Source organism: Trachurus trachurus (genome assembly GCF_905171665.1).
Source record: "Trachurus trachurus genome assembly, chromosome: 1".
In the NCBI taxonomy this organism is placed as follows: Eukaryota; Metazoa; Chordata; class Actinopteri; order Carangiformes; family Carangidae; genus Trachurus; species Trachurus trachurus.
In genome coordinates, this window is record NC_139891.1 from 34896832 (window position 1) to 34921482 (window position 24651).

At 41.6% G+C, this 24651-nt stretch overlaps 1 protein-coding gene across 1 annotated transcript in view; it reads left to right on the forward strand.

Moving 5' to 3' along the window:
• The window catches only part of LOC310989102 (solute carrier family 22 member 7-like), a gene marked incomplete at both ends in the record, with an annotated part of 50526 nt that overhangs the window by 20791 nt on the left and 5084 nt on the right, over positions 1-24651 (forward strand). The window contains 4 exons of the mRNA XM_083976003.1: positions 18146-18209; positions 18340-18565; positions 22680-22806; positions 22997-23117. Of these exons, the coding sequence (XP_083832129.1) occupies positions 18146-18209; positions 18340-18565; positions 22680-22806; positions 22997-23117 (538 nt within the window). The remainder of the gene's footprint in view (positions 1-18145; positions 18210-18339; positions 18566-22679; positions 22807-22996; positions 23118-24651) is intronic.

Genomic DNA, 24651 nt, shown 5'->3' on the forward strand with positions numbered 1-24651 from the left:
TTAGTTCCTGTTTGTTTTTGTGAAGAGTTGCTACAGATGATTTAGTGTTACATGTTGTGTTTGCACATTGGAGACCGATTAGGAAGCAAGTATTAGGGATTTACTGGATGAGTCTAGACCACAAACTTCCAGTTTTCTGAGAGGGTTGACAGTTCAAGGGGAAACATGCTTCACTCTTAGTGTTGCTGTAAATAATTGTTATTTTTTACATATATTACTACATTCCTTAAAAGAATCAACAATATAAATGTGTCAAATTTCAGCTGCTTACTTTAATTTACTGGACTTGGACTGCACTTTATTTTGAAAGGACAGGAACATATAATGATAATCTTTGAACCCAAACACCAATGTTTTTACAGCACTGCCCAGCTAGTATCCCAGTTGTGGTACTTAAAGTAGTCTAAGTGAGGTGAAAACTAAAACAACACAGTATTTTAACTTGTATTGTTTCAGTGTTAACCTTTTTATACAGTTGGTAGTAGGGATGCACATTTAGATTTTTTTCCAGGCTTCAAGAAATATGTAGTTGAATCTTTAAAGCTTTGAAATGACAAATTTGAAAAACAAAAAGTCCCTGTGATTCCTTGCTGAGCTGCGGTGGAGGGAATGTTGAAGAGGGAATTTCATATTAGCATCAGCAGAATTCATCTCGGTTAGTTCTCCTCTGTCACATTTGAATTACATAAGTAAATTGAAACTAAAGACTCCATGTCATGAGTTTGTTAAATAATCAAATAATCTACCTCGCAAACGCCTGAGCTCAGCATCTTGTGACATGTTACATTGCGATACAACAATAAGCACAAAGAGGAAGCTGGATGGGCTGAATTTCACTTCTTCACTGAGCTGAGCTGAGCTGGTTCAGTATTTGCCAGAAACTTCAAACTGGAAACAGGTAAGAGTCTCATTCTCCTTTTCATGCTTCAGCTTAAGTAAATAACTTATATGTTGTATAAAGAGAATACGTTGTGATTCTATTGTTTTGTCTTCTCTGTTTCCTTTGATCTTGATCAAATCAAATAGATTAAAGTTGATATTCTTCTTGTCACTGAATAAGGGCAGATTTGTTTCACATAATGTAACGTTAGTTAAACCCTATGTCGCCATTTGTATTAACTTTGATACCTGAAAATACATGAGCTTTTGAGACCTCTACATCCTCACTGTGATTTTTTCCCCCTGGAAAAACCGAATGTATAGAATCAGATACATGCAATGGTCAAATATTCCACCAGGGTGCAGTAATTTTTGCACCAGCAGGCCTTCAGTTGGGACATCCAATATGGCCGCCGTCAGTCAGGGACACAAATGTGTTTTATTATGGATATTTTTGCCAGTTTTGAAAAAATGAAGGTAAGAAAAATTGTTACTGAAACTTCAATAGGAATAGTTACTGCATTGATCCAAAGTAAAACTACTTAATATTTCAGAACTTATTTTATAGTAGAACCGTGTTGAAAATGTGTATCAAATTAGATACAGCAGGTATGTAAGGTAATTTTCTATGCAAATCTGATTTGCAATTTTTTTTTTCCTTTTTTTTTGGAATTATATTTTTTAAATTATTTGTCAGAAGGTCCAGTATAGGGTCCAATTTCAATTTTTATTATTTTTATTTCATGGTTCAGGCTTTACAGGGTTTTAAGCAATATTACCCTCAAGGGTGTGCCTTAAAGGGATAGTTCGGGTTTTTTGATATGAATCTATATGGCATCCCCATCATCAGTTACGTGCTGTGACGGTGACTTTCCCCGGACTGTGTCCCGTGAGCGGAGTTCCGGCCTGGTTTCGGTGCTGACGAATGTAGTCCGGCTAGTTGGCTGGGGTCACGAAAATAAAGCGTTTTTCTTCTCAAAACAATATGCGTTCAAAAGAGTGATACATTTGCATCACAAAACCGTTGTCCACGATAAAGTCTGACCTCGCAATCGCTTGGCGCTATTTTCTCTCCCTCCGTATCACTGCGCGCTGCCGCCTGTAGACGGCTGTGCGCGTTTCTATCAGCTGTTTCACGGAGTTTACTGCTCGGATAGTTCACATAAACATTTCTGATTATGACACAAGTGATGAAGCCATCCCTTGTTTTAGCACAGAGCTAAAGGGAGAGCTTTATGAACCTGATGTGATGCTGAACTTCGTCAGATGGAGTTAGGTAAAGAGGTGGGTGATCGTTGCAGCGCAGTTCATGGTGGAAGATCAGACCTACAAACATACACAGACAGACAGCGTGCATCACCTGCACCGGACGGTGCTGCTGGAAAAAAAAGAAAGAAAAAAAAAGAACGGCACTACTCTCCAGCCAGCTGACGTGCAGCTCACCTGCGGCTCACCTGCAGCGGTCAGAGGAGCCTCAGATCTTCCATAACGGACTGCGCTGCATTACTGATCATCACCCTGTCCGTCACAGCTACAGCTGTGGGTCTAACTTCAGCTTGTCACTTCCCTGTCCCTCCTCTCTCTCTCTGTCTGCCCGTTTTAACTCCATCTGACGAAGTTCAGCATCACATCAGGTTCATAAAGCTCTCCCTTTAGCTCTGTGCTAAAACAAGGGATGGCTTCATCACTTGTGTCATAATCAGAAATGTTTATGTGAACTATCCGAGCAGTAAACTCCGTGAAACAGCTGATAGAAACGTGCACAGCCGTCTACAGGCGGCAGCGCGCAGTGATACGGAGGGAGAGAAAATAGCGCCAAGCGATTGCGAGGTCAGACTTTTTCGTGGACAACGGTTTTGTGATGCAAATGTATCACTCTTTTGAACGCATATTGTTTTGAGAAGAAAAACGCTTTATTTTCGTGATCCCAGCCAACTAGCCGGACTACATTCGTCAGCACCGAAACCAGGCCGGAACTCCGCTCACGGGACACAGTCCGGGGAAAGTCACCGTCACAGCACGTAACTGATGATGGGGATGCCATATAGATTCATATCAAAAAACCCGAACTATCCCTTTAACGTAATTTGAGCACAACAGTGATGCAGTCACAAGCATCATTGAAGTGGTCAAATTACATTAAAGCACACCGTCAATGGTAATATGAAGACTAAAACAAAATATGAATTTCAACTGGCCTTTAACAGAAACTGTGTCACATACCGATTTTCCCTGTTAGGGAAGTTAACATTAGCAGAATTCTTGTCCTCTGTGACAGAGATTATGTTTAAAGACCAATGAAATTATGTATTTCCAGTTTTTACTCTGTATCCAAAACTTCATTTTTTCATGTCAGAAAGGACTTATCAAAGTATTTTGATGAATTTTCTCTTCCTGCAAAACAATTTCAGACATTTGACTCATCATTTACTCACGGGCGTTCCTAATTACAAATGTTTCTTGATTTTTTATGTTCCCTCCCCTTGAAATATAAATCCTGTCAATCACGGTCACAACCTCCAAGCTGTATGAGCTCCCCTGATAGCATGCTTGCTACCTTCAGCTCTCGTTTCATCTCGACCCATCTAATCACAGAAGTCGTCCACACCAGAAGACAGTCCCACCAGACAGTGGTGCTTCACAAACATTCAATGTGAATGGCTGCCATTTGATAACTGCATCATGTAGCTCCCTAACTTCCTGTTTTTACCAGAAACACTTAATTGTTGTGTTCGTGTTAAGGTGGAGCCCCTACCATGGGTCAAGAGGGAGTCCTTCCCTAACTCAAAACTTCTGTTGTGTTATGTTGAAGCCCAGACAGACCAGACTCTCCTGGACTTGAACCCAGCTTTGCATCCTTCCATGGAGCCACCTTTAACACCTGAAGGAGAACGTCCCTCAGAACCTCAGTAAGTCAATATAGTCCCTACTCACAGGGAACAAGGCATCAAGTTCTGCCAATTTTATGATCGACAGAAAGTTTCTATTGTGACATTTACAGGGTTTTTGCTGATGTTTGTTGTTTCAGAGAACAGTCCTAGTTGTGGCTAGGCATGGGCATTTCGAATAATTTTCTAACCGAGTAACCTAACCTGGTCTTACTCGAGTAACCGATTACTTTAATAAAAATAGAATGAATCATAAATGCCGAGGCATTTTGTGCTCTGTCTGTCTGACAGAGTGCATTACTGACACACAGCGTCATCAGACAAAACATCAGGTGGTTAATAAGAGTAACACCATGCGTAACAGGGATGGAATCAGCTCTCTCTCTCTCTCCAACACGTTCTCACTCCCAGTGCGTCAACCCCCTGACGAACGGTCACTGTCCCTCCTCGTCACATGCCTGACTCATTAGGTACCCGTTTTTCGTCATGAGGTGACGAGCGGGGATTTCAATTCATTCCAATGCAACCCCCTTCGCAGCGATATGTGACGCTCAGAGTAAAGTGATCCAGCCGACCGGACGCGGCGCTGAACGACGCACTGAGCTGGAAAACTTTTTTTCCCCTTTGAAGCTTTATTGAACCTGGTGTGTCTGACATAGCTTTCATCCAAGCCGTCATTTTGGTTATTATTTATTTACTGATCTTGGCGTTGGTGCAGAATAATAAATAAACAAACAAACAAATAAATAAATAAATTACATCCTTGTCGGAAGACCAGACGGGGTGGGGGTGTGTAATTAATAAATAAATAAAGAAATAAATATTTTTGTCCCGTGCGTAATTGTCAAGATCCGCATTTCGATTAAACTCGCCTTTCTTCTTTTGTACGAGTTGTTGGACGACTGCATTTTCATTTTATTTACTTATTTCCCTGTCCTAAGTCATGTTTATGGATACACAGTTGAACATATTGTCATTTTACCCTCGGCATTTTCCCCTCACTTTGCTGAATATCTGTTGATTCATGTCATAAACACGTTTTGTTCATTAAAAATATGTGGTGTTTATTAAAAATATGTTGTTCATTCAAATCGGTTGTTGTTCATTGCAGAACAATAGAATATTAATACGGTGATTTATATACAGATATTGATCGAGCAGTGTGACCACACTACGCACGGAGGCGTGAGGGACATTTGAAACAGCTGTATCAATCGTCCCTGCAGCGACTACTGACAATAAAACCTGTTTTGCCTCTAAACTTCAAAACTATGACATTGCATAGTTTAGGACCTGTTTATGTACGAATTCATCTGTTATTAGGTCATATTATTATTGCATGAAACACACAATACAACTTTTGATCACAAACAAACTACCGCACGTAACATTTTACTTTCCGTAGTAAAAAAACAGGTTTGCGCTAATAATTTCTGAATGGCGTGACGTAATTTCACAAGCTTTCCCAGGATTGGTCGGTGTTGAGTGCTGAACTAGAGGATGTGACGTCATTGCAACGGCGCCACCGGTCGCGACCATAGCCTGCGACACTGCCATCTACGGCGTCTGGACGGAACTACAACACCTTAACAGTGTGTTTGTGATCATGAGGAGTGGAAATTAAGCCATGTTGATTTAATTCAACAGCATGTGAATAAACAGTGAGGAATCAGAACAGTTAGACAGCTCTTTTTCAACAAAGTCCAAATAATTCAAGTAACTCAAGTCATATAGGCCTTTTTTTTTTAAATTCCAGAAAACAACATTTCTCCCCCCTTCTCCCTCCTCCCGCCCAGGAACCTTAGTTTATAATATAGTGTAGAATGAACCCGTCCACTGTAGTAATGTTTATGCACAACTGCACCACTTTAGCCAGCTCCTTTATTTCTGGTTTTACATTGGACAAACTGATTAAGGCTCCATTTTCAGGAGACACAGCTATTCTTTAATAACTTCCACATTCGTTGGGTTACGTTCAGAGGTTTATCAGGGCAGGGCCTAGGGTCATCCAGTGTTAGCAATTACAGACCCATCTGACCTTCACAGGGGTCACAGGTCAACTTTTCATGAGAAATTTGACGATTTTTGCTATCAATTCAGGCATAAAACACTTGAGCTGGGAAGCTGAAATCTTTAGATTCTAGTCCAGACCTTGGAGCAGATTGACGGTGCCAAATATCAGAGCTCTGCTCCACTCGGAAGTGTCCAAAATGGCCAAAAAGCAGTGTTCATTTCTAATCCCCCATTGTGTACAAGACTAAATTCAACAGATAGTCTTTAATAACTTCCACATGCTTTGAGCTGGAAGTCTGAAAGTTTCAGGGTTTTGTCAGGGGCCTAGGGCCACCCATTATCTGCAATTTCAGACCAATCCCACATTCAGAAGGGGTCAAAGGTCAAGGTTTAGTGTGAAATTTGACGATTTTTGCTATCAATTCAGGCATAAAACACCAATACTTTGAGCTGGGAAGCTGAAATCTTTAGATTCTAGTCCAGACCTTGGAGCAGATTGAAGATCAGAGCTGTGCTCCACTCAGAAGTGTCCAAAATGGCCATGGTAAGTGTCAAAGGTCACAGGGGTCAAACATCAAAGTTAATCCTAACAAAACACACACGCTTTAAGTAATCATCATGAAATTTAGATATGTTGTATATCAGAGAGTCCTCTATCATTATATTGTAGTCCCATTGCTCTGGGGGCCACGGGGGGCCCCTGGGGGCCACTTCGCTTTCCCATGCTCTCACAGATTTGGGTGTCGGGTCAGTGGATAAGGGCCTCACAATGAGTCCACGTGCCAAGTTTCAAGTGATTCGGTTGGTTTCTATGGAAACAGCGGCCTCCTGGAGACAGAGGAATGCGGCTGTTTGAAGCCCCGCCTCTCGAAAAGTAATGGCTCAATCAGGACCGAACGCACATCAACGCGTTCGTCTTGGGCCCCCGGAACCACTGATATCAAATTCAGAACTGTACGACTTTTAGAAATATATTTCATCCATTTCAGCTTTTCTGACTCAGAAGGTCTCTCAGGCATTAAGTCTGAGAGGCTCTGAATCTGAAAAGCTGAAATGGATGAAATATATTTCTAAAAGTCGTACAGTTCTGAATTTGATATCAGTGGTTCCGGGGGCCCAAGACGAACGCGTTGATGTGCGTTCGGTCCTGATTGAGCCATTACTTTTCGAGAGGCAGGGCTTCAAACAGCCGCATTCCTCTGTCTCCAGGAGGCCGCTGTTTCCATAGAAACCAACCGAATCACTTGAAACTTGGCACGTGGACTCATTGTGAGGCCCTTATCCACTGACCCGACACCCAAATCTGTGAGAGCATGGGAAAGCGAAGTGGCCCCCAGGGGCCCCCCGTGGCCCCCAGAGCAATGGGAATACAATATAATGATAGAGGACTCTCTGATATACAACATATCTAAATTTCATGATGATTACTTAAAGCGTGTGTGTTTTGTTAGGATTAACTTTGATGTTTGACCCCTGTGACCTTTGACACTTACCATGGCCATTTTGGACACTTCTGAGTGGAGCACAGCTCTGATCTTCAATCTGCTCCAAGGTCTGGACTAGAATCTAAAGATTTCAGCTTCCCAGCTCAAAGTATTGGTGTTTTATGCCTGAATTGATAGCAAAAATCGTCAAATTTCACACTAAACCTTGACCTTTGACCCCTTCTGAATGTGGGATTGGTCTGAAATTGCAGATAATGGGTGGCCCTAGGCCCCTGACAAAACCCTGAAACTTTCAGACTTCCAGCTCAAAGCATGTGGAAGTTATTAAAGACTATCTGTTGAATTTAGTCTTGTACACAATGGGGGATTAGAAATGAACACTGCTTTTTGGCCATTTTGGACACTTCCGAGTGGAGCAGAGCTCTGATATTTGGCACCGTCAATCTGCTCCAAGGTCTAGACTAGAATCTAAAGATTTCAGCTTCCCAGCTCAAGTGTTTTATGCCTGAATTGATAGCAAAAATCGTCAAATTTCACAAGAAAAGTTGACCTGTGACCCCTGTGAAGGTCAGATGGGTCTGTAATTGCTAACACTGGATGACCCTAGGCCCTGCCCTGATAAACCTCTGAACGTAACCCAACGAATGTGGAAGTTATTAAAGAATAGCTGTGTCTCCTGAAAATGGAGCCTTAATCAGTTTGTCCAAAGTAAAACCAGAAATAAAGGAGCTGGCTAAAGTGGTGCAGTTGTGCATAAACATTACTACAGTGGACGGGTTCATTCTACACTATATTATAAACTAAGGTTCCTGGGCGGGAGGAGGGAGAAGGGGGGAGAAATGTTGTTTTCTGGAATTAAAAAAAAAAAAGGCCTATATGACTTGAGTTACTTGAATTATTTGGACTTTGTTGAAAAAGAGCTGTCTAACTGTTCTGATTCCTCACTGTTTATTCACATGCTGTTGAATTAAATCAACATGGCTTAATTTCCACTCCTCATGATCACAAACACACTGTTAAGGTGTTGTAGTTCCGTCCAGACGCCGTAGATGGCAGTGTCGCAGTCTATGGTCGCGACCGGTGGCGCCGTTGCAATGACGTCACATCCTCTAGTTCAGGACTCAACACCGACCAATCCTGGGAAAGCTTGTGAAATTACGTCACGCCATTCAGAAATTATTAGCGCAAACCTGTTTTTTTACTACGGAAAGTAAAATGTTACGTGCGGTAGTTTGTTTGTGATCAAAAGTTGTATTGTGTGTTTCATGCAATAATAATATGACCTAATAACAGATGAATTCGTACATAAACAGGTCCTAAACTATGCAATGTCATAGTTTTGAAGTTTAGAGGCAAAACAGGTTTTATTGTCAGTAGTCGCTGCAGGGACGATTGATACAGCTGTTTCAAATGTCCCTCACGCCTCCGTGCGTAGTGTGGTCACACTGCTCGATCAATATCTGTATATAAATCACCGTATTAATATTCTATTGTTCTGCAATGAACAACAACCGATTTGAATGAACAACATATTTTTAATAAACACCACATATTTTTAATGAACAAAACGTGTTTATGACATGAATCAACAGATATTCAGCAAAGTGAGGGGAAAATGCCGAGGGTAAAATGACAATATGTTCAACTGTGTATCCATAAACATGACTTAGGACAGGGAAATAAGTAAATAAAATGAAAATGCAGTCGTCCAACAACTCGTACAAAAGAAGAAAGGCGAGTTTAATCGAAATGCGGATCTTGACAATTACGCACGGGACAAAAATATTTATTTCTTTATTTATTTATTAATTACACACCCCCACCCCGTCTGGTCTTCCGACAAGGATGTAATTTATTTATTTATTTGTTTGTTTGTTTATTTATTATTCTGCACCAACGCCAAGATCAGTAAATAAATAATAACCAAAATGACGGCTTGGATGAAAGCTATGTCAGACACACCAGGTTCAATAAAGCTTCAAAGGGGAAAAAAAGTTTTCCAGCTCAGTGCGTCCTTCAGCGCCGCGTCCGGTCGGCTGGATCACTTTACTCTGAGCGTCACATATCGCTGCGAAGGGGGTTGCATTGGAATGAATTGAAATCCCCGCTCGTCACCTCATGACGAAAAACGGGTACCTAATGAGTCAGGCATGTGACGAGGAGGGACAGTGACCGTTCGTCAGGGGGTTGACGCACTGGGAGTGAGAACGTGTTGCTCTCTCTCTCTCTCTCTCTCTCTCTCTCTCTCTCTGTCTGTCTGTCTCTCTCTTTTTTTCTGTGATAGAGATGGTGAGTATAGGCTATATACTGACTATACCGAGGCTGTTGTGGTTGGCTAAGAGAGATGATGATTTGTGTTTTGTTTTTCATTATGGCTGCGTGACGACACGGTCGCTCGCCGCTAATGAATTATAAAGCGGATCATCACAACGGCACAGTCAGTGCGTATCTCAACACGGCAGCGACATGCAGTCATCCACCCTCAGTCCTGCTCCGGGGACATCCACAGCTGCTTTTCAGTGCCAGTTCGTCCCTGCTGTGTTAATTCCATTTTTCCATTACGCGTGCCAACAGCCTTTGATCTGACGTCAGATGTGACGGGACAATCTGTATAGATATAAATTCACGTGTTGATTCCATTAGTTGCATTAAATAGTGGTTATTATTGTGGTTATTTATTGCATCTAAATGTGCCTGGAACTGTGGAAACCTGCCTGTGAGGTCTTGGTGGCGTGTGTGCACTGCCCACCGGGCAGCCAAACTTCCACTGCACCTGCTGCGCTTCGCCCTGCGCTGAGAGTAGACCTGGTTTGAGGTGGCGAGCTTTCAGCGCATCCCCGGCGGGACATTTTCGCACAAAACTTCCACTGCACCAAGCAGAATCTGTGACGCCTCCCCCTGCTGCGCAGCCACGCCTATCTCAGTGCAGCGCGATCTACCAATCTGCCAATCTGACTTTGCGCTAGGCTGCGCTGGTCGAAACTTGCATTAGACCGGCTGCACTACCTTGCGCCACCTGCGCTGCGCCACCAAACTAGGGGTCAGTCAATGTTAGGGCAGCTGTTGTCAAGGCAGATTTCAAAAATGGTCAAAATGTCACAAATTCTGTTAACTAAACAAAAATCTGATAATACATAAATTCTATCTTGACAGCATGGAAATGTTGGTGAAAGTGTTTTGCTTCACAAGAGACAATCAGATCTGAACAAAATGTTCAAAATGTTCTAGAAAATTTGATTTTTGAGATAAAATTATGATATTTGCTAAACTTCATCAACCACGACTCCAAAATATTCTCAATTTTTTTCAGGAAGATTGGAAATGTATTTAGCAAGAATTTGATGGTATATGTTTACAGTACTGTTTACAGTCAAATGTTTTCATGCACTGTAGGCTCAATTTTTGACAAATCAAAAATCTGAGAAACAAGTTTTGTGGAGGACAGTCTGGAGATGCTCTGTAGCAAGTTTGGTGTCAATTGAGCAAAAATTGTGGGAGGAGATACATTTTAAAAGTTTTACAGTTATTGAAAAAAACTGAGTGATGGACTTAATAATTTGCAATGAGTTTAAGTGGACAAAAGTTTCAGCAGTATTGAGGCTACATTTTGGTGAAAGTTGTAAAACTGTAGCATGTACTGTTGATTTTGTAGGTATTTTTTAAAGTTTTTAATTTTAAATGCTTATAGTGCCCCCCCTAGGAGAGGGGGGGGGGCACATGTCCTTGGAGTTGAGTAAATGTGGCATGGGGCCGGACGTTTCTGTAAAGTTTGGTGAGTTTTCGCCCTTGGGAAGTATGACTTCCTCGGAAGAAGAAAGAATTCCTAGGAATACAATAGTGTCCTGGCAGCTTAGCTGCCCGGACCCTAATAAAGATTCAAAGGTCATCTCAAAACCTTCTATATTTACAGTGAAATCTAAGAGCGAAATCTTCCTTCTCTTCTTCAAATGACTGTATAATCTTACTGTGATACTTGCAGGAACCTGCTGGGCTGTATTACCAGTGGTGCATCTCTGAAAATTGACTTGTTTGTTTCCCTCAGTGTTATTCAGCAGAGACCAGACTCTCCTGTTCCCAGCTCTGTGTCCATGAAAAGTGGCAGGTCTAAGAGCTTCCCTCTTGACTTCAGAGATGATCATCATGAATGGTAAGCATGCACTCCAAGTGCATTTATTATTATTCAACTCTTCTTGTAAGAATTAACCTTACCTGTTTTACCCTCTTTAAAAGGCAACCATATGGGGTAACTGGTTGCACCCCGCCTTTCCGACAGTAGACTTCCATGTATCGTAATAGCGGGGTTTTCTATTTTTTTCTAAAGACCCCGCTATTCTGAAAAGGCTATTGGGGAACATATTACTCTCAAAAATAGTAATGCCTTACATTACTTTATTACTGCCTAGAGAAAGTAACTAGTTATATTACCGTATTTTCCGCACTATAAGGCGCACTTAAAAGCCTTTAATTTTCTCAAAAAACGACAGTGCGCCTTATAATACGGAGCGCCTTATATATGGATCAATTGGTTAATTGGTTGATTCATACTCAGCTCCATCTAGGGGATGCATAACGTAACCCCAGTTTGACTGCAGTATCTTCTATTCTACCGTAGATGACCAAATAGTCGCCCGCGTGCAAATACGCGCCTGTGCTGTAATAGCCGCCGGGGTCCGACCTCATTTGGCAAAATAAATGCCGGGGCGATTAAGTGTTTACCATAGCCTGCCTTGCACAGAAGAAAAAGTTTTTTTAACAGCGTATCACCAGCTCTCACCTCTTCTGTCAGTCAGCCCCTCCTCTCGCTCTCTCTCGCATGCAGGCGCACACACACACACAGACACACAAACACAGGTGCGCCAGCGGGATAGGTCGCGCTGGACTACTAATAGACAAAGACAAATAGATAAATGCGCTATGTTGAAATTACCGCAATCGACCCTCCCTTCCGCTATCATTCATAACACTGATATGATCAGCTCCCTGTGTCGCGGTAACACAGTCTTTGTATTTATTGTTTGATGTCAATAACGATGTCGGGAGTAGTTTTGTTCCAGTGGTCCTATGGTCACCACCTTGTTCTTTGCATGATGGTCTGGTGCTGCTCATTGCTAAAATAAATTGTAGCCTGTTGCAAATACGCGCCTGGCTCTTATAAATGCCCGGGGTCCAAATCGATTTAGCATATTAACTGCTACTAAATGGTCATCTACGGTATGCGCCTTATAATCCGGTGCGCCCTATATATGAAAACAGTTCTAAAATAGGCCATTCATTGAAGGTGCATTTTATAATCCGGTGCGCCTTATAGTGCGGAAAATACGGTACTCGTTACATTTTTTTTCTACTATAAAATTGCATTCAAGAAGCTGCATCACGGAAAGTAAATAAACTGGAGCGGTAAGTTTTTTCGATGGATCAGCTGTGTTTACCGTTACATGTGTCATAGTCCTGATTGTGAATTAGTCCTCTAACACATCCGTGGGTCAGTTTGACATGTCAGAGTTTCTCAGAAGAGGGGCAAGTCAGGTTTAAGTGTTGGGAGTCACTGTCGGGTAGGGATGGGAATTGATAAGATTTTTACGATTCCAATTCCATTTACGATTCTGCTTAACGATTTGGTTCTTTATCGATTCTCATTTGGAAAAAAAAGAACAAACTTCCAAACTTCCACTGCGTCGACTGCGCTCCGCCCTGCGCTGAGAGTAGACCTGGTTTGAGGTGGCGAGCTTTCAGCGCATCCCCGGCGGGACATTTTCACACGAAACTTCCACTGCGCCAAGCTGAATCTGTGACGCCTCCCCCTGCTGCGCAGCCACGCCTATCTCAGTGCAGCGCGATCTACCAATCTGCCAATCTGACTTTGCGCTAGGCTGCACTGGTGGAAACTTGCATTACACCGGCTGCGCTACCTTGCGCCACCTGCGCTGCGCCACCAAACTAGGGGTCAGTCAATGTTAGGGCAGCTGTTGTCAAGGCAGATTTCAAAAATGGTCAAAATGTCACAAATTCTGTTAAAGCAGATATCAGTGGAATGTTTTTGTTAATATAAGTCCTAAATAGTCCTATTTTCCGTCAGCAATCACTTACATGAAGTATTTCAGCCTAAACACGAGTCTCTCCGTCACTCTGCTCTGCTGTAACCCGAGGAGAAAATTTTCCTTGTGGGATACAAGTGTTATCCAATGAGGAGAGAGAACGGCATGAAGGGCTGTGTGTGCAGCCAAGGGATGCGCGTGAATGTGGTGACGTAGCACGAGGACCAATTGATGCCTGACAAGGGCGGGGGCTGCTAACTCATGGTGCGTTCAAAGAAACTCCTACTTTGTGTTTTTCCTTCCTGTGAAGTCATACCAGTTCGATCTGGTACGAGTTCACGGGTCGGAAGTTACGAGTGGCCGTTATAGGGAACTTTCACAGACAACAGGATGGTAAAAACACGAGCTACGGGTTACCTGGAACGCTACCAAGTCGTAGTTGTGACTTGAAGCTGTAACTTACGGTTTCAAAAGCCTGCCTTGAACGCAGCATTAGCCGAAAAGGCCGTGAAGCTGATATCTGCTTTAACTAAACAAAAATCTGATAATACATAAATTCTATCTTGACAGCATGGAAATGTTGGTGAAAGTGTTTTGCTTCACAAGAGAAAATCAGATCTGAACAGAATTCAAAATGTTCTAGAAAATTTGATTTTTGAGATAAAATTATGATATTTGCTAAACTTCATCAACCACGACTCCAAAATATTCTCAATTTTTTTCAGGAAGATTGGAAATGTATTTAGCAAGAATTTGATGGTATATGTTTACAGTACTGTTAGTAGGCTTAATTTTTGACAAATCAAAAATCTGAGAAACAAGTTTTGTGGAGGACAGTCTGAAGATGCTCTCTGGCAAGTTTGGTTTCAATTAACCAAAAATTGTGGGAGGAGATACATTTTAAAAGTTTTACAGTTATTGAAAAAAACTGAGTGATGGACATCATAATTTGCAATGAGTTTAAGTGGACAAAAGTTTCAGCAGTATTGAGGCTACATTTTGGTGAAAGTTGTAAAACTGTAGCATGTACTGTTGATTTTGTAGGTATTTTTAAAGTTTTTAATTTTAAATGCTTATAGTGCCCCCCCCCCCGCCCTCCCTTCTGTTCTGTGTGATGTCTGTGTGGTGAAGTTGCTACTAGCAATGTAACGCAAGTAACGAGCTTGGAAAACTGTAATATGGTTACTATTTTCAGAGGAGTAATACCTTACACTACTTGTTACCACTGTTCCCTCTAAGGTGTTTTACTGTGCAATTGCACACTGCTCCCCACCTCTTTGCCCAGAAGACAAAAAAAGTTGCACACTCAAATATCCCTGACTAGTTTACTACTAGTTTATTTCTCCCTAATGTGCGCTTTGAATTGTGAAATTTATGACCTTAACCGTGGTCTGTAGTGCAACTACAATTTAAGTTTTTGCTTGAGAATTATTATTACTGTTCATATCAAGAATGCTTCTGTGCCAAGAGTTGATGACACCAACTTGACATTTTTCATATTGTTCATATGGCAATAAATGCAAAATCTATTTGCCAAAACAATATTGTATTTTGTTATTGTTATTTGTTACTGACCCAGATATGGAGTAGCCTAGGTAATGTTGTCAAGATAATCTGTTATTAATCATAATAGTAATAGCCAATTGTATTGATATTTGGAGTTGGAGAGGTGAGGCCATAGCACCAGCATGTGGACGTACTGTGTACGCTTGAGCTTTTGCTCACAGTCGCTCAAGCATATCATCAGGGGAGTTGAATTTCTGCTCAGGAGTTTTGAAAATTAGAGGGAACATTGCTTGTTACTGATAAAAGTAATCTGTAGCGCGTTACACCCAACACTGGTCGGAATGGAGAGCCGTCCCCGGATTAACTTTATCGGTGGAACAATCATGAAATGACACTGATGTCATTATACGTATTATAATGTACACATATAATATATGGACTATGGGCCATGGTAACATATTCATCTGGTGCCTGGTGACTGGTGTTAAAATTAGTGTTTGACTATGTGCCAACCCTGTGATAGACTGGTGACCTGTCCAGTCCTCGCCTTATTTTAGCTGGTATTGGCTCCGGCCACCCCGCCCCTCCAGCCTTCCATTCATGTATAAGAGACCATGGATGAATATTGTGCTGCAAATGTCACGCCCCTGTAAAGGGGAATAATAAATGAAAAACACAGACACGATGTTGCTTCAGTCACGTCCAGTGTTGTAATGGACTTTTACAAAAATACACAATTTTATCAACATCACATTGCTATTAACCAGCAACTGTTACAGCAACTGTTATCTAATATTTTATATGTGCTGTTTTTTATGCTGTGTTTTTTGCTTATGAGATGTTCTGATATTCTGTATGTAATTATTTTCTGTGAGGCGACCTTGAGTGCTATGAAAGGCGCCATACAAATAAAATCTATTATTATTATTATTATTATTATTATTATTATTATTATTATTATTATTATTATTATCTCAAAATATTGCTCAATTAGAAAAATAAAGCATTGTACTAGAAACATAAAATATCTTTACAATGGTGTAAATCAGAATTGACAAACTGTACGTTCAAATGGACAGTAAACTCTATAGTAATATAATAAACTCATGTTTTATATCTGCTTCTGTTCAAATATAAATGAAAGTGTATCACATCTGTCTTGTGTAGTATTCCTAACCAAACTCACATCTTGCAAAATGGAAGCCACCAACATCACTCCCCTACTCATACAAATAAAATAATAACAGTGCTACACGTTTATCACTAAATATTCTCATTAAATGTCAAACATTGCACACAAACGGCACAACTACACCTCTGAAACAATGTCGTCCCTGCCGCACAACGCAGCTAGCATGAAAACTACGGTGAGTTTAGCATTGAGTTTAGCATTCACGTAAACAAAACTTAATGGCTCTCAAAGTTACTACAAACTCTATTATTTTACTTCCTACTTTATCTTTCACGTCACAGAAAACATAGAAACACGTTACAACTGATTGTGTTCACTTTTCTTACCTGTAAAGGGGAATAATAAATGAAAAACACAGACACGATGTTGCTTCAGTCACGTCCAGTGTTGTAATGGACGAGTGAAAACACCGTCTTCCCCTCTACAGTCTTAGCTCAGACACAAGCAATCAAAACCCGAACACCAGAGGTGATTTTAGGATTAGCTTTCAAGAAATAACTTATAAGAAGAAACACTTTGGAAACAATATAGAACATTAATTAGAGAGCTTTTCCAAAATAGAATAAGGAATTAGTTACGTTTTAAACACAGATATCCCTTTTAGCTGATCACTCTGCTTGTTTGACTAGGAGACCAGAGTAGCAGATAACAGATCACTCGATCAGCAGATCACAATGAATTTCACCTTAATCCACTTTTTTAAACCTTTATCATTACTTATGATGTTATGTTTTTAACCATGTACTTTCATGAATTAAAGCATTCTTTTTCTTACTGTTTTTAGCAAAACCACATAAGTTTTAAAACCTTTTAGCATTTTTCAACAGCACTTTTTAACACTTTTTTTAACCATTACACACACAGTGTAATGTAGACTGGGCCCAACAAATCCAGTTTGACCTGAACCAAGCACAGAAAAGTTCTCTTTGAGCCAGGTCCCCTTCTGGGTTGTCTGATTAAATTTAGCGTAGCGTTAGTTCTGGCAGGCCATGACGTCAAGCTCTTAATCAGCACAGCGTAACTGTCTTCACCTGTGCAGATCAGCTGATGGCTCAGCTGACTCTCCGTGGCTGCTTCCTATTGGGGAACTGCATTCAGGGCGTGCTATTTAACTGCTATAGTCCGACGTCTCCTCCCTTGCTGCTGCTGCTGCTTCCTCTGCCGGCTTTTTTGCAACCCACCTCCACCCCAGCTCCTCCTGTCTTTGTATCTTGTTGGTTGCTCTGCTCTGTCTGGGTTTTCTTTGCTGCTGCGCTCCCTGCTTATGCCGTTCATGATGGCTCGTGAAGGGCAGGAAGGTGCTCTTCCTGCCTCAGGCTTTCCACGCAAGCGCGTGGAAGAGCAGGGGGTCCCAGAACAGTACCATACCGCCAAATTAAACTGTGCAAGTAAATAAATATTATTTTGACATAGTGGTCCTGACAGAACTGAATCCATGGGTCAGAGTCCAACCCAATTTAACACAACACTGAAACAACGTTACAATTTTTTACCATTCAGAGTTATTGCAGATGCTGTGTGTACATGGTTATCAACCAATAAACAACCAATGTGTCAAAACACATTCCAATCATCCTTTTGCCTGGACTGGCTCTCATTGACCTCAGATATTAGTTAAAGGTTTGTTTCTCTCAGCGTTCTTCAGCAGAGACCAGACTCTTCTGTTACCAGTTGTGTGTCCATGAGGAGTGACTGGTCTAAGACCCGACCTCTGAACTTCAGAGATGATCACTATTGTACTGTTGAAAGGTAAGAATGTTTTACCAAGTGTGTTCGTGATTCTTTAACCCTGATTAAATCCAGTTCACGTTTGACAAACGAAGTATAGTGGTCTATTTTTGCCTAGACCCAGTGCAATTTGGTTTAGATGGGAAAAGCAATGAAATGTCCCTTTTGTGGTTTGGTTGTATGACTTTTGTTCAAACAATGGAACAGTAGCAGTGTGAATAAAGAGTGACAGCCCGCCTGGGTAGATATTTACCACCAAATAACACATGTTGTTTAGACTTCGAAGTTTGGGTATTGAGCACTAATAGTTGTAAATTAAGTATTTAATGTTGATAACGTGTTGCAAATACAACATGTGATCAATGTCATATTTTGTCATCGCTGAACATTTTGCATCTCTAGCATCTAATCCATGGAATATGAGGAAACTCTATAGTCATCTTTCTGTTTTGTCTACAGCGTTCAGGAGCAAAGGTCAGAGCCTCTCAGCAGTCAGGTCGTCCAGCTGGACTCCATATTCATGGTAGGCCTATGTGATGATGTCCAACAGCAATTTTTATTTAATTTATTTTGATGCAATCTTCAAGCAAATGAAGCTCTCCCATCATTACAGATTAGTTTCTTTACTCAAGACTCTCCCTATTGTTTTGTAGCATATTGAGGAGGACATTGTCACTTTTGTGAAGACTCAGCTGAAGATGTTCCAGAAGGTTCTGAGTTCAGATTACCCAGAATGCTTAAAGATGAGTGAGAATGAGGAGGTAAATGACGGTGAGGATGAAGACCAGAGAAGACGCACCAGAGAAAAATTTCTTGAGATCACCCTACACTTCCTGAGGAGAAGGAAACAGGAGGGTGTTGCAGAACATCTGCAGAGCAGTAAGAGGCTGTTCCACCATCCTCTTTCATACATGTCCAAATGTTTCTCTAAATGTTTCTAATGGCAGCAGTGTGCCACATTATATATTTGTGTATATAGGGGGCTTTTAACTCACTGCTACTCTTTATTCATTTACTGTTCTAATTCAGGAACTACTGCTGCCTTTAGTCAACAACGATTCAAATCTAATCTGAAGAAGAAGTTCCAGCATGTGTTTGAAGGCATCGCTAAAGCAGGAAACTCATCTCTTCTGAACCAGATCTACACAGAGCTCTACATCACACAGGGAGGGGCTGGAGAGGTCAATGATGAACATGAGGTTAGACATATTGAAACAGCGTCCAGGAGACCAGACAGACCAGAAACAGCCATCAGACAAGAAGACATCTTTAAAGCCCCACCTGGAAGAGACCGACCAATCAGAACAGTGATGACAAAGGGAGTGGCTGGCATTGGGAAAACAGTCTTAACACAGAAGTTCACTCTGGACTGGGCTGAAGACAAAGCCAACCAAGACATACACTTCACATTTCCCTTCACCTTCAGAGAGCTGAATGTGCTGAAAGAGAAAAAGTTCAGCTTGGTGGAACTTATTCATCTCTTCTTCTCTGAAACCAAAGAAGCAGGAATCTGCAGGTTTGATCAGTTCCAGGTCGTCTTCATCTTTGACGGTCTGGACGAGTGTCGACTTCCTCTGGACTTCCACAACACTGAGATCCTGACTGATGTGACAAAGTCCACCTCTGTCAATGTGCTGCTGATCAACCTCATCAGGGGGAAACTGCTTCCCTCTGCTCGCCTCTGGATAACCACACGACCTGTAGCAGCCAATCAGATCCCTCCTCAGTGTGTTGACATGGTGACAGAGGTCAGAGGGTTCACTAATCCACAGAAGGAGGTGTACTTCAGGAAGAGGTTCAGAGATAAGGAGCAAGCCAGAGAAATCATCTCCCACATCAAGACATCACGAAGCCTCCACATCATGTGCCACATCCCAGTCTTCTGCTGGATCAGTGCTACAGTTCTGGAGAAGCTGTTGAAGACCAGAGAGGGAGGAGAGCTGCCCAAGACCCTGACTGAGATGTACATCCACTTCCTGGTGGTTCAACTGAAAAGAGAGAATGTTAGGCGTCATGGTAAACCTACATCAGATCCTCACTGGAGTCCAGACAACAGGAAGATGATTGAGTCTCTGGGAAAACTGGCTTTTGAGCAGCTGCAGAAAGGAAACCTGATCTTCTATGAATCAGACCTGACAGAGTGTGGCATCGATATCAGAGCAGCTTCAGAGTACTCAGGAGTGTTAACACAGATCTTTAAAGAGGAGAGAGGCCTGTACCAGGACACGGTGTTCTGCTTCATCCATCTGAGTGTTCAGGAGTTTCTGGCTGCTCTTCATGTCCATCTGACCTTCATCAACTCTGGACTCATCCTGCTGTCAGAAGAACAAACAACCTCCAGGTGGCTTAGATGGTTCAGAAACAAACCTGAACTAAGGCATCTTCACCAGAGCGCTGTGGACGAGACCTTACAGAGTTCAAATGGACACCTGGACTTGTTCCTTCAGTTCCTCCTGAGTCTTTCACTACCAAACAATCAGAGACTCCTACGAGGTCTGATGACAAAGACAGGAAGTGAGTCACAGACAAATCAGGAAACAGTCCAGTACATCAAGAAGAAGATTGGAGAGACTCCCTCTGCAGAGAAAAGCATAAACCTGTTCCACTGTCTGAATGAACTGGGTGATCGTTCTCTAGTTGAGGAGATCCAATGGTCCCTGACATCAGGAAATCTCTCCACAGACAATCTGTCTCCTGCTCAATGGTCGGCTCTGGTCTTCATCTTACTGTCCTCAGGAAAAGATCTGGATGTGTTTGACCTGAAGAAATACTCTGCTTCAGAGGAGGCTCTTCTGAGGCTGCTGCCAGTGGTCAAAGCCTCCAAGAAAGCTCTGTAAGTGTAGAGATAACTGCAGATAGTGACTGTAATTATCATGTTGTGTCTCATTTGAAAGATGACAACCGGTAATCAGGCTTTACACTGCAATAGAAAAGGTTAACCAACCAAAACACAACTCCGCCCACACCAGTACATTCCCCAGAATAAGGGAATACATTAGCTCCATAAAATGCTTCTTTATAAAAGAAAAATAGATAGCGATAAACTGTATACCTTATCTATACAGCTTTTCTTAACCACTAACTCTCCTTCAGGCTGAGCGGCTGTAACCTCTCAGAGAGAAGCTGTGAAGCTCTGTCATCAGTCCTCCGCTCCAAGTCTTCTAGTCTGAGACACCTGGACCTGAGTAACAATGACCTGCAGGACTCAGGAGTGAAGCTGCTCTCTGCTGGACTGAGGAGTCCACACTGTAAACTGGAGACTCTCAGGTCAGATCACAGTGTGGTGATTTTCTGTGTTGTACCTAAAACATTTGATCTCTGTCTCTTTTATATTAAAATGTATTTAGATGTGCTCTAATTTTGACCTCAGATGATTGTAATTAAGTTTTTATCTCCAATTACTTTCATCAGGTTGAATCAAAACAAACTCACAGAGACGTGCTGTGAGGAGGTTTCATCAGTCCTCAGCTCTCAGTCCTCTAGTCTGACAGAACTGGACCTGAGTGACAACAAACTGCAGGATTCAGGACTGGATTTGATCTCTGCTGGACTTGAGAGTCCATGCTGTAGACTGGAGACCCTCAGGTTAGATTATGGTTTAACTATGTCTTTTTTTCCTTTATACATCTACTGCCACTGAGTCCACGGGGGGATGGTTTTAAAATTCAATTAAAAATGTGATTTTGCCAGGCTAATACCAACTAAGAAGAAACAAACAAAATTTGTTTGTTTTTTGCACTCTTCAAATGAAAATTGAAAATCTGTGTGTTGACCCACTGGGAAATCATCCAACCACCTGCCAGTTACCCAATTCAGTTGTGGTGACTTGTGATAGTCCTCAATAGATGGAAGGATGAGATATTCAATTCCTATTTCATACCCTTCCTCTAGAACACCAAAATGGCAAAGTAAAATCACAACTTCTAATTCATGACCAAAAATAATCAAACATTCTGTCATTATTAGACTTAGTTCGGATTATATCGAGATTTTTGTTCTGACACCCTTAAATCCTTGTATTAAAATTGTCAGTCATTCTTTTTGTAGAGCTACTATCAAATAAAACAAAGAGTATAGTCACCAAGAGGCTAAGCAGGAGGAAAGACTGTACCTGCCGTAAGTGTTGGCTGGTCAAATAAATATTGCTCCAAAAGAATGCTGGTTTTGTATATTTATTGCAGCTAAAAACACAAGCAATGAAATGTTTCCCACAGTCCCAAAAACAATGAATCAGTGCTTTTTTATTGTTGGTTTGCAATATCAAGCAGTCAGCAAAGTAGGACTTCCCCACTCACTCCCTCAGTTCATTCATCCACACAACACCAGGTGAAGAACATATTATTACAACTACCTGCTGATGTATCACCACCATGTGACTCACATCCCCGTATATGACCATATATAGCATGCAACAAACTCAACACTACAAAGTTTTTTTTTTCATTTCATTTATTTATTTAAAAAGGACAGTGTGCAGTAACATTAGTTATTGAAACAATAAAAAGATGGCTGCACCAGATTTAGCGGAGCCGCTAATTTCCATCTGTAGTCCTGTAGCGACAAACATCAAACATAACAATTACGAATTGACAGACAAACGGTTATGACAAACATGGCGATTGGTAAGCCTACATAGTACATAACAATATGACAGTTTTAAAAGCCTATAAATAATACTAGCTGGCCCCTACAGTGGTATTACACAAAAAGACAGATGAAATCCTGATTTTACCCTGATCCTGACTCTCTTTTCTATGCTAAACTTATAGTAAATGTAAGACCTAACGGTAACCTTGGAGGGTATTTCGATATAGTTTCAATCATCATCATGTTCTTTATACTTTCAATCATTACAATATTTCACAAATTTGCTTTTCATACTTTTTATCTGGATGGTATAATACCTAAACCATAAAGATCAATATTAATAATTTGTTTATTATCAGATTGAGTCAAACTGCGCTCACAACGAACTGCTGTGTGGGTCTGACAGCAGCTCTTGGCTCCCAGTCCTCAACTGTGCGAGAGTTGGACTTGAGTGACAACAACCTGCAGGATTCAGGCTTGATGCTGCTTTCTTCTGGACTGAACAAATCACACTGTAACCTGAAGACTCTCAGGTCAGGGTGAAACAAATTTTTTATTTCCTGAAATTATACTTTGAGCATTTGATCTAGATCGGTCTGGTGAAAGTTGCCTTGTTCATTTTACAAAGCAAATTTCTATGTGTCTTCACCACTATCTGTGCTTCAGGCTGAGACACTGTGATCTGTCAGAGAGAAGCTGTGAAGCTCTGGCCTCCGTCCTCAGCTCCCAGTCCTCTACTCTGACAGAACTGGATCTACGAAACAACGACCTGCATGACTCAGGACTGAATCTGCTCTCTACTGGACTGAAGAGTCCACACTGTAAACTGGAGACTCTTGAGTATGTAAATATTTTATAACTTAAAATACATTGCAAATAGCTAGGCTTTTAAAGGTTTAAACAAAATACAAAGATCCACATCGCAGTGTCCGAATATATGGTTGCGCAAACAGACCTCACGGGCTGACTATGCAAAAGTAGTCTGAGAGGAGGTTACTGATATTGTTATCCAGGTTTGCTCTGACATATTGAGAACTGTTGCCGAGTAAAAAAAAAAATTAAAAAAACACACACACACACACACACACACACACACCTTTTCCATTAATAAAGACACTCATATTTAGTAACCTATATTTAAACCCGTGTGCACAGATCACAAGATAAACAAACAGCTGTGTGTAAAGGAGGCATCAAGGAGCGTCTCTCTTTTTCTTTTTTCTTTAGAATTTACCTGAGATGGGAGATGTGAATATCTGCTCACTATCTGATGCTGAGGCTGATTGTGGTTTGCTGAGAGAGATGATTGTTTATTTGTTTTCAGTTTTTCATTATGGTCGCGTGACGATGCGGCCGCTCGCCCGCTAATAAATCAATAGGTAAATAAATAAATATAGCGGATCATCGCAACGGCACAGTGTGTAGTGTCAACATAGCAGCGACATGCAGTCATCCACCCTCACTCTTGGGACATCCACAGCTGCTTTTTAGTCCCAGTCCCTCACTGGTTTCATCTGTGTTAATTCAGTCAGGCTTTTGGAGTTCCCATTACGCATGCCGACAGCCTTTGATCTGTCATCAGTGTGACGGGACAATCTATATAGATATACGTGTATGTGCTGATTCAGATAGTTACAATAAATAGGGGTTATTGTGGTTATTAATTGCATTTAAATGTGCCTGGAACTGTGGAAACCTGCCTGTGAGGTCTTGGTGACGTGTGTGCACTGCACGCCGGGCAGCCAAAATACCACTGCGCTGGCTTCGCTTCGCCTTGCGCTGAGAGTAGACCAGGCTGGAGCTGGCGAGCTTTCGGCGCACTCTCGGCGCAGCCTTTTGGCACGAAATTGTCACTGCACCAAGCTGAATCTGTCGCCACCTCCCCCTGCTGCGCGGCCACACCCATCTCGGCGCACCGCAGTTTACCAATTTACTAAATCCGCTGCGCACGTTGGTGCACTGGAGGAAATTACGACTGCACCGGCCGCGCCAGGCTTCGCCTCGCTGTGCCCCCCTGAGTTGCGCCAGGAAATTAGAGCCCATCGTCTTCACCATGTCTACATGCCTAAATGTGTTGCTGCCATGTGTTAGATATTTGTGTTAACAAGCAGCTGAACAGATAAAGTGGCCAGTGAGTATATTATTTGTTTCACTGAGTTTGAACATTATTGATATTGAATTGCAGTGACAACTTAGGCCCAGAAATTAATGGTCAACAAAATTGTCAAATCCAGGATTCGGTTTCTGATAAGGCCACATTTTGGGCTTTTTGATGGTGTTTGGTTTCTGCTGAACCTTAGAACATCAACCTAACCAAACCTTATGCTTGCCCTACACAAGTAAATGTAATGACACCGCCAACGATTATGGGTTTACAA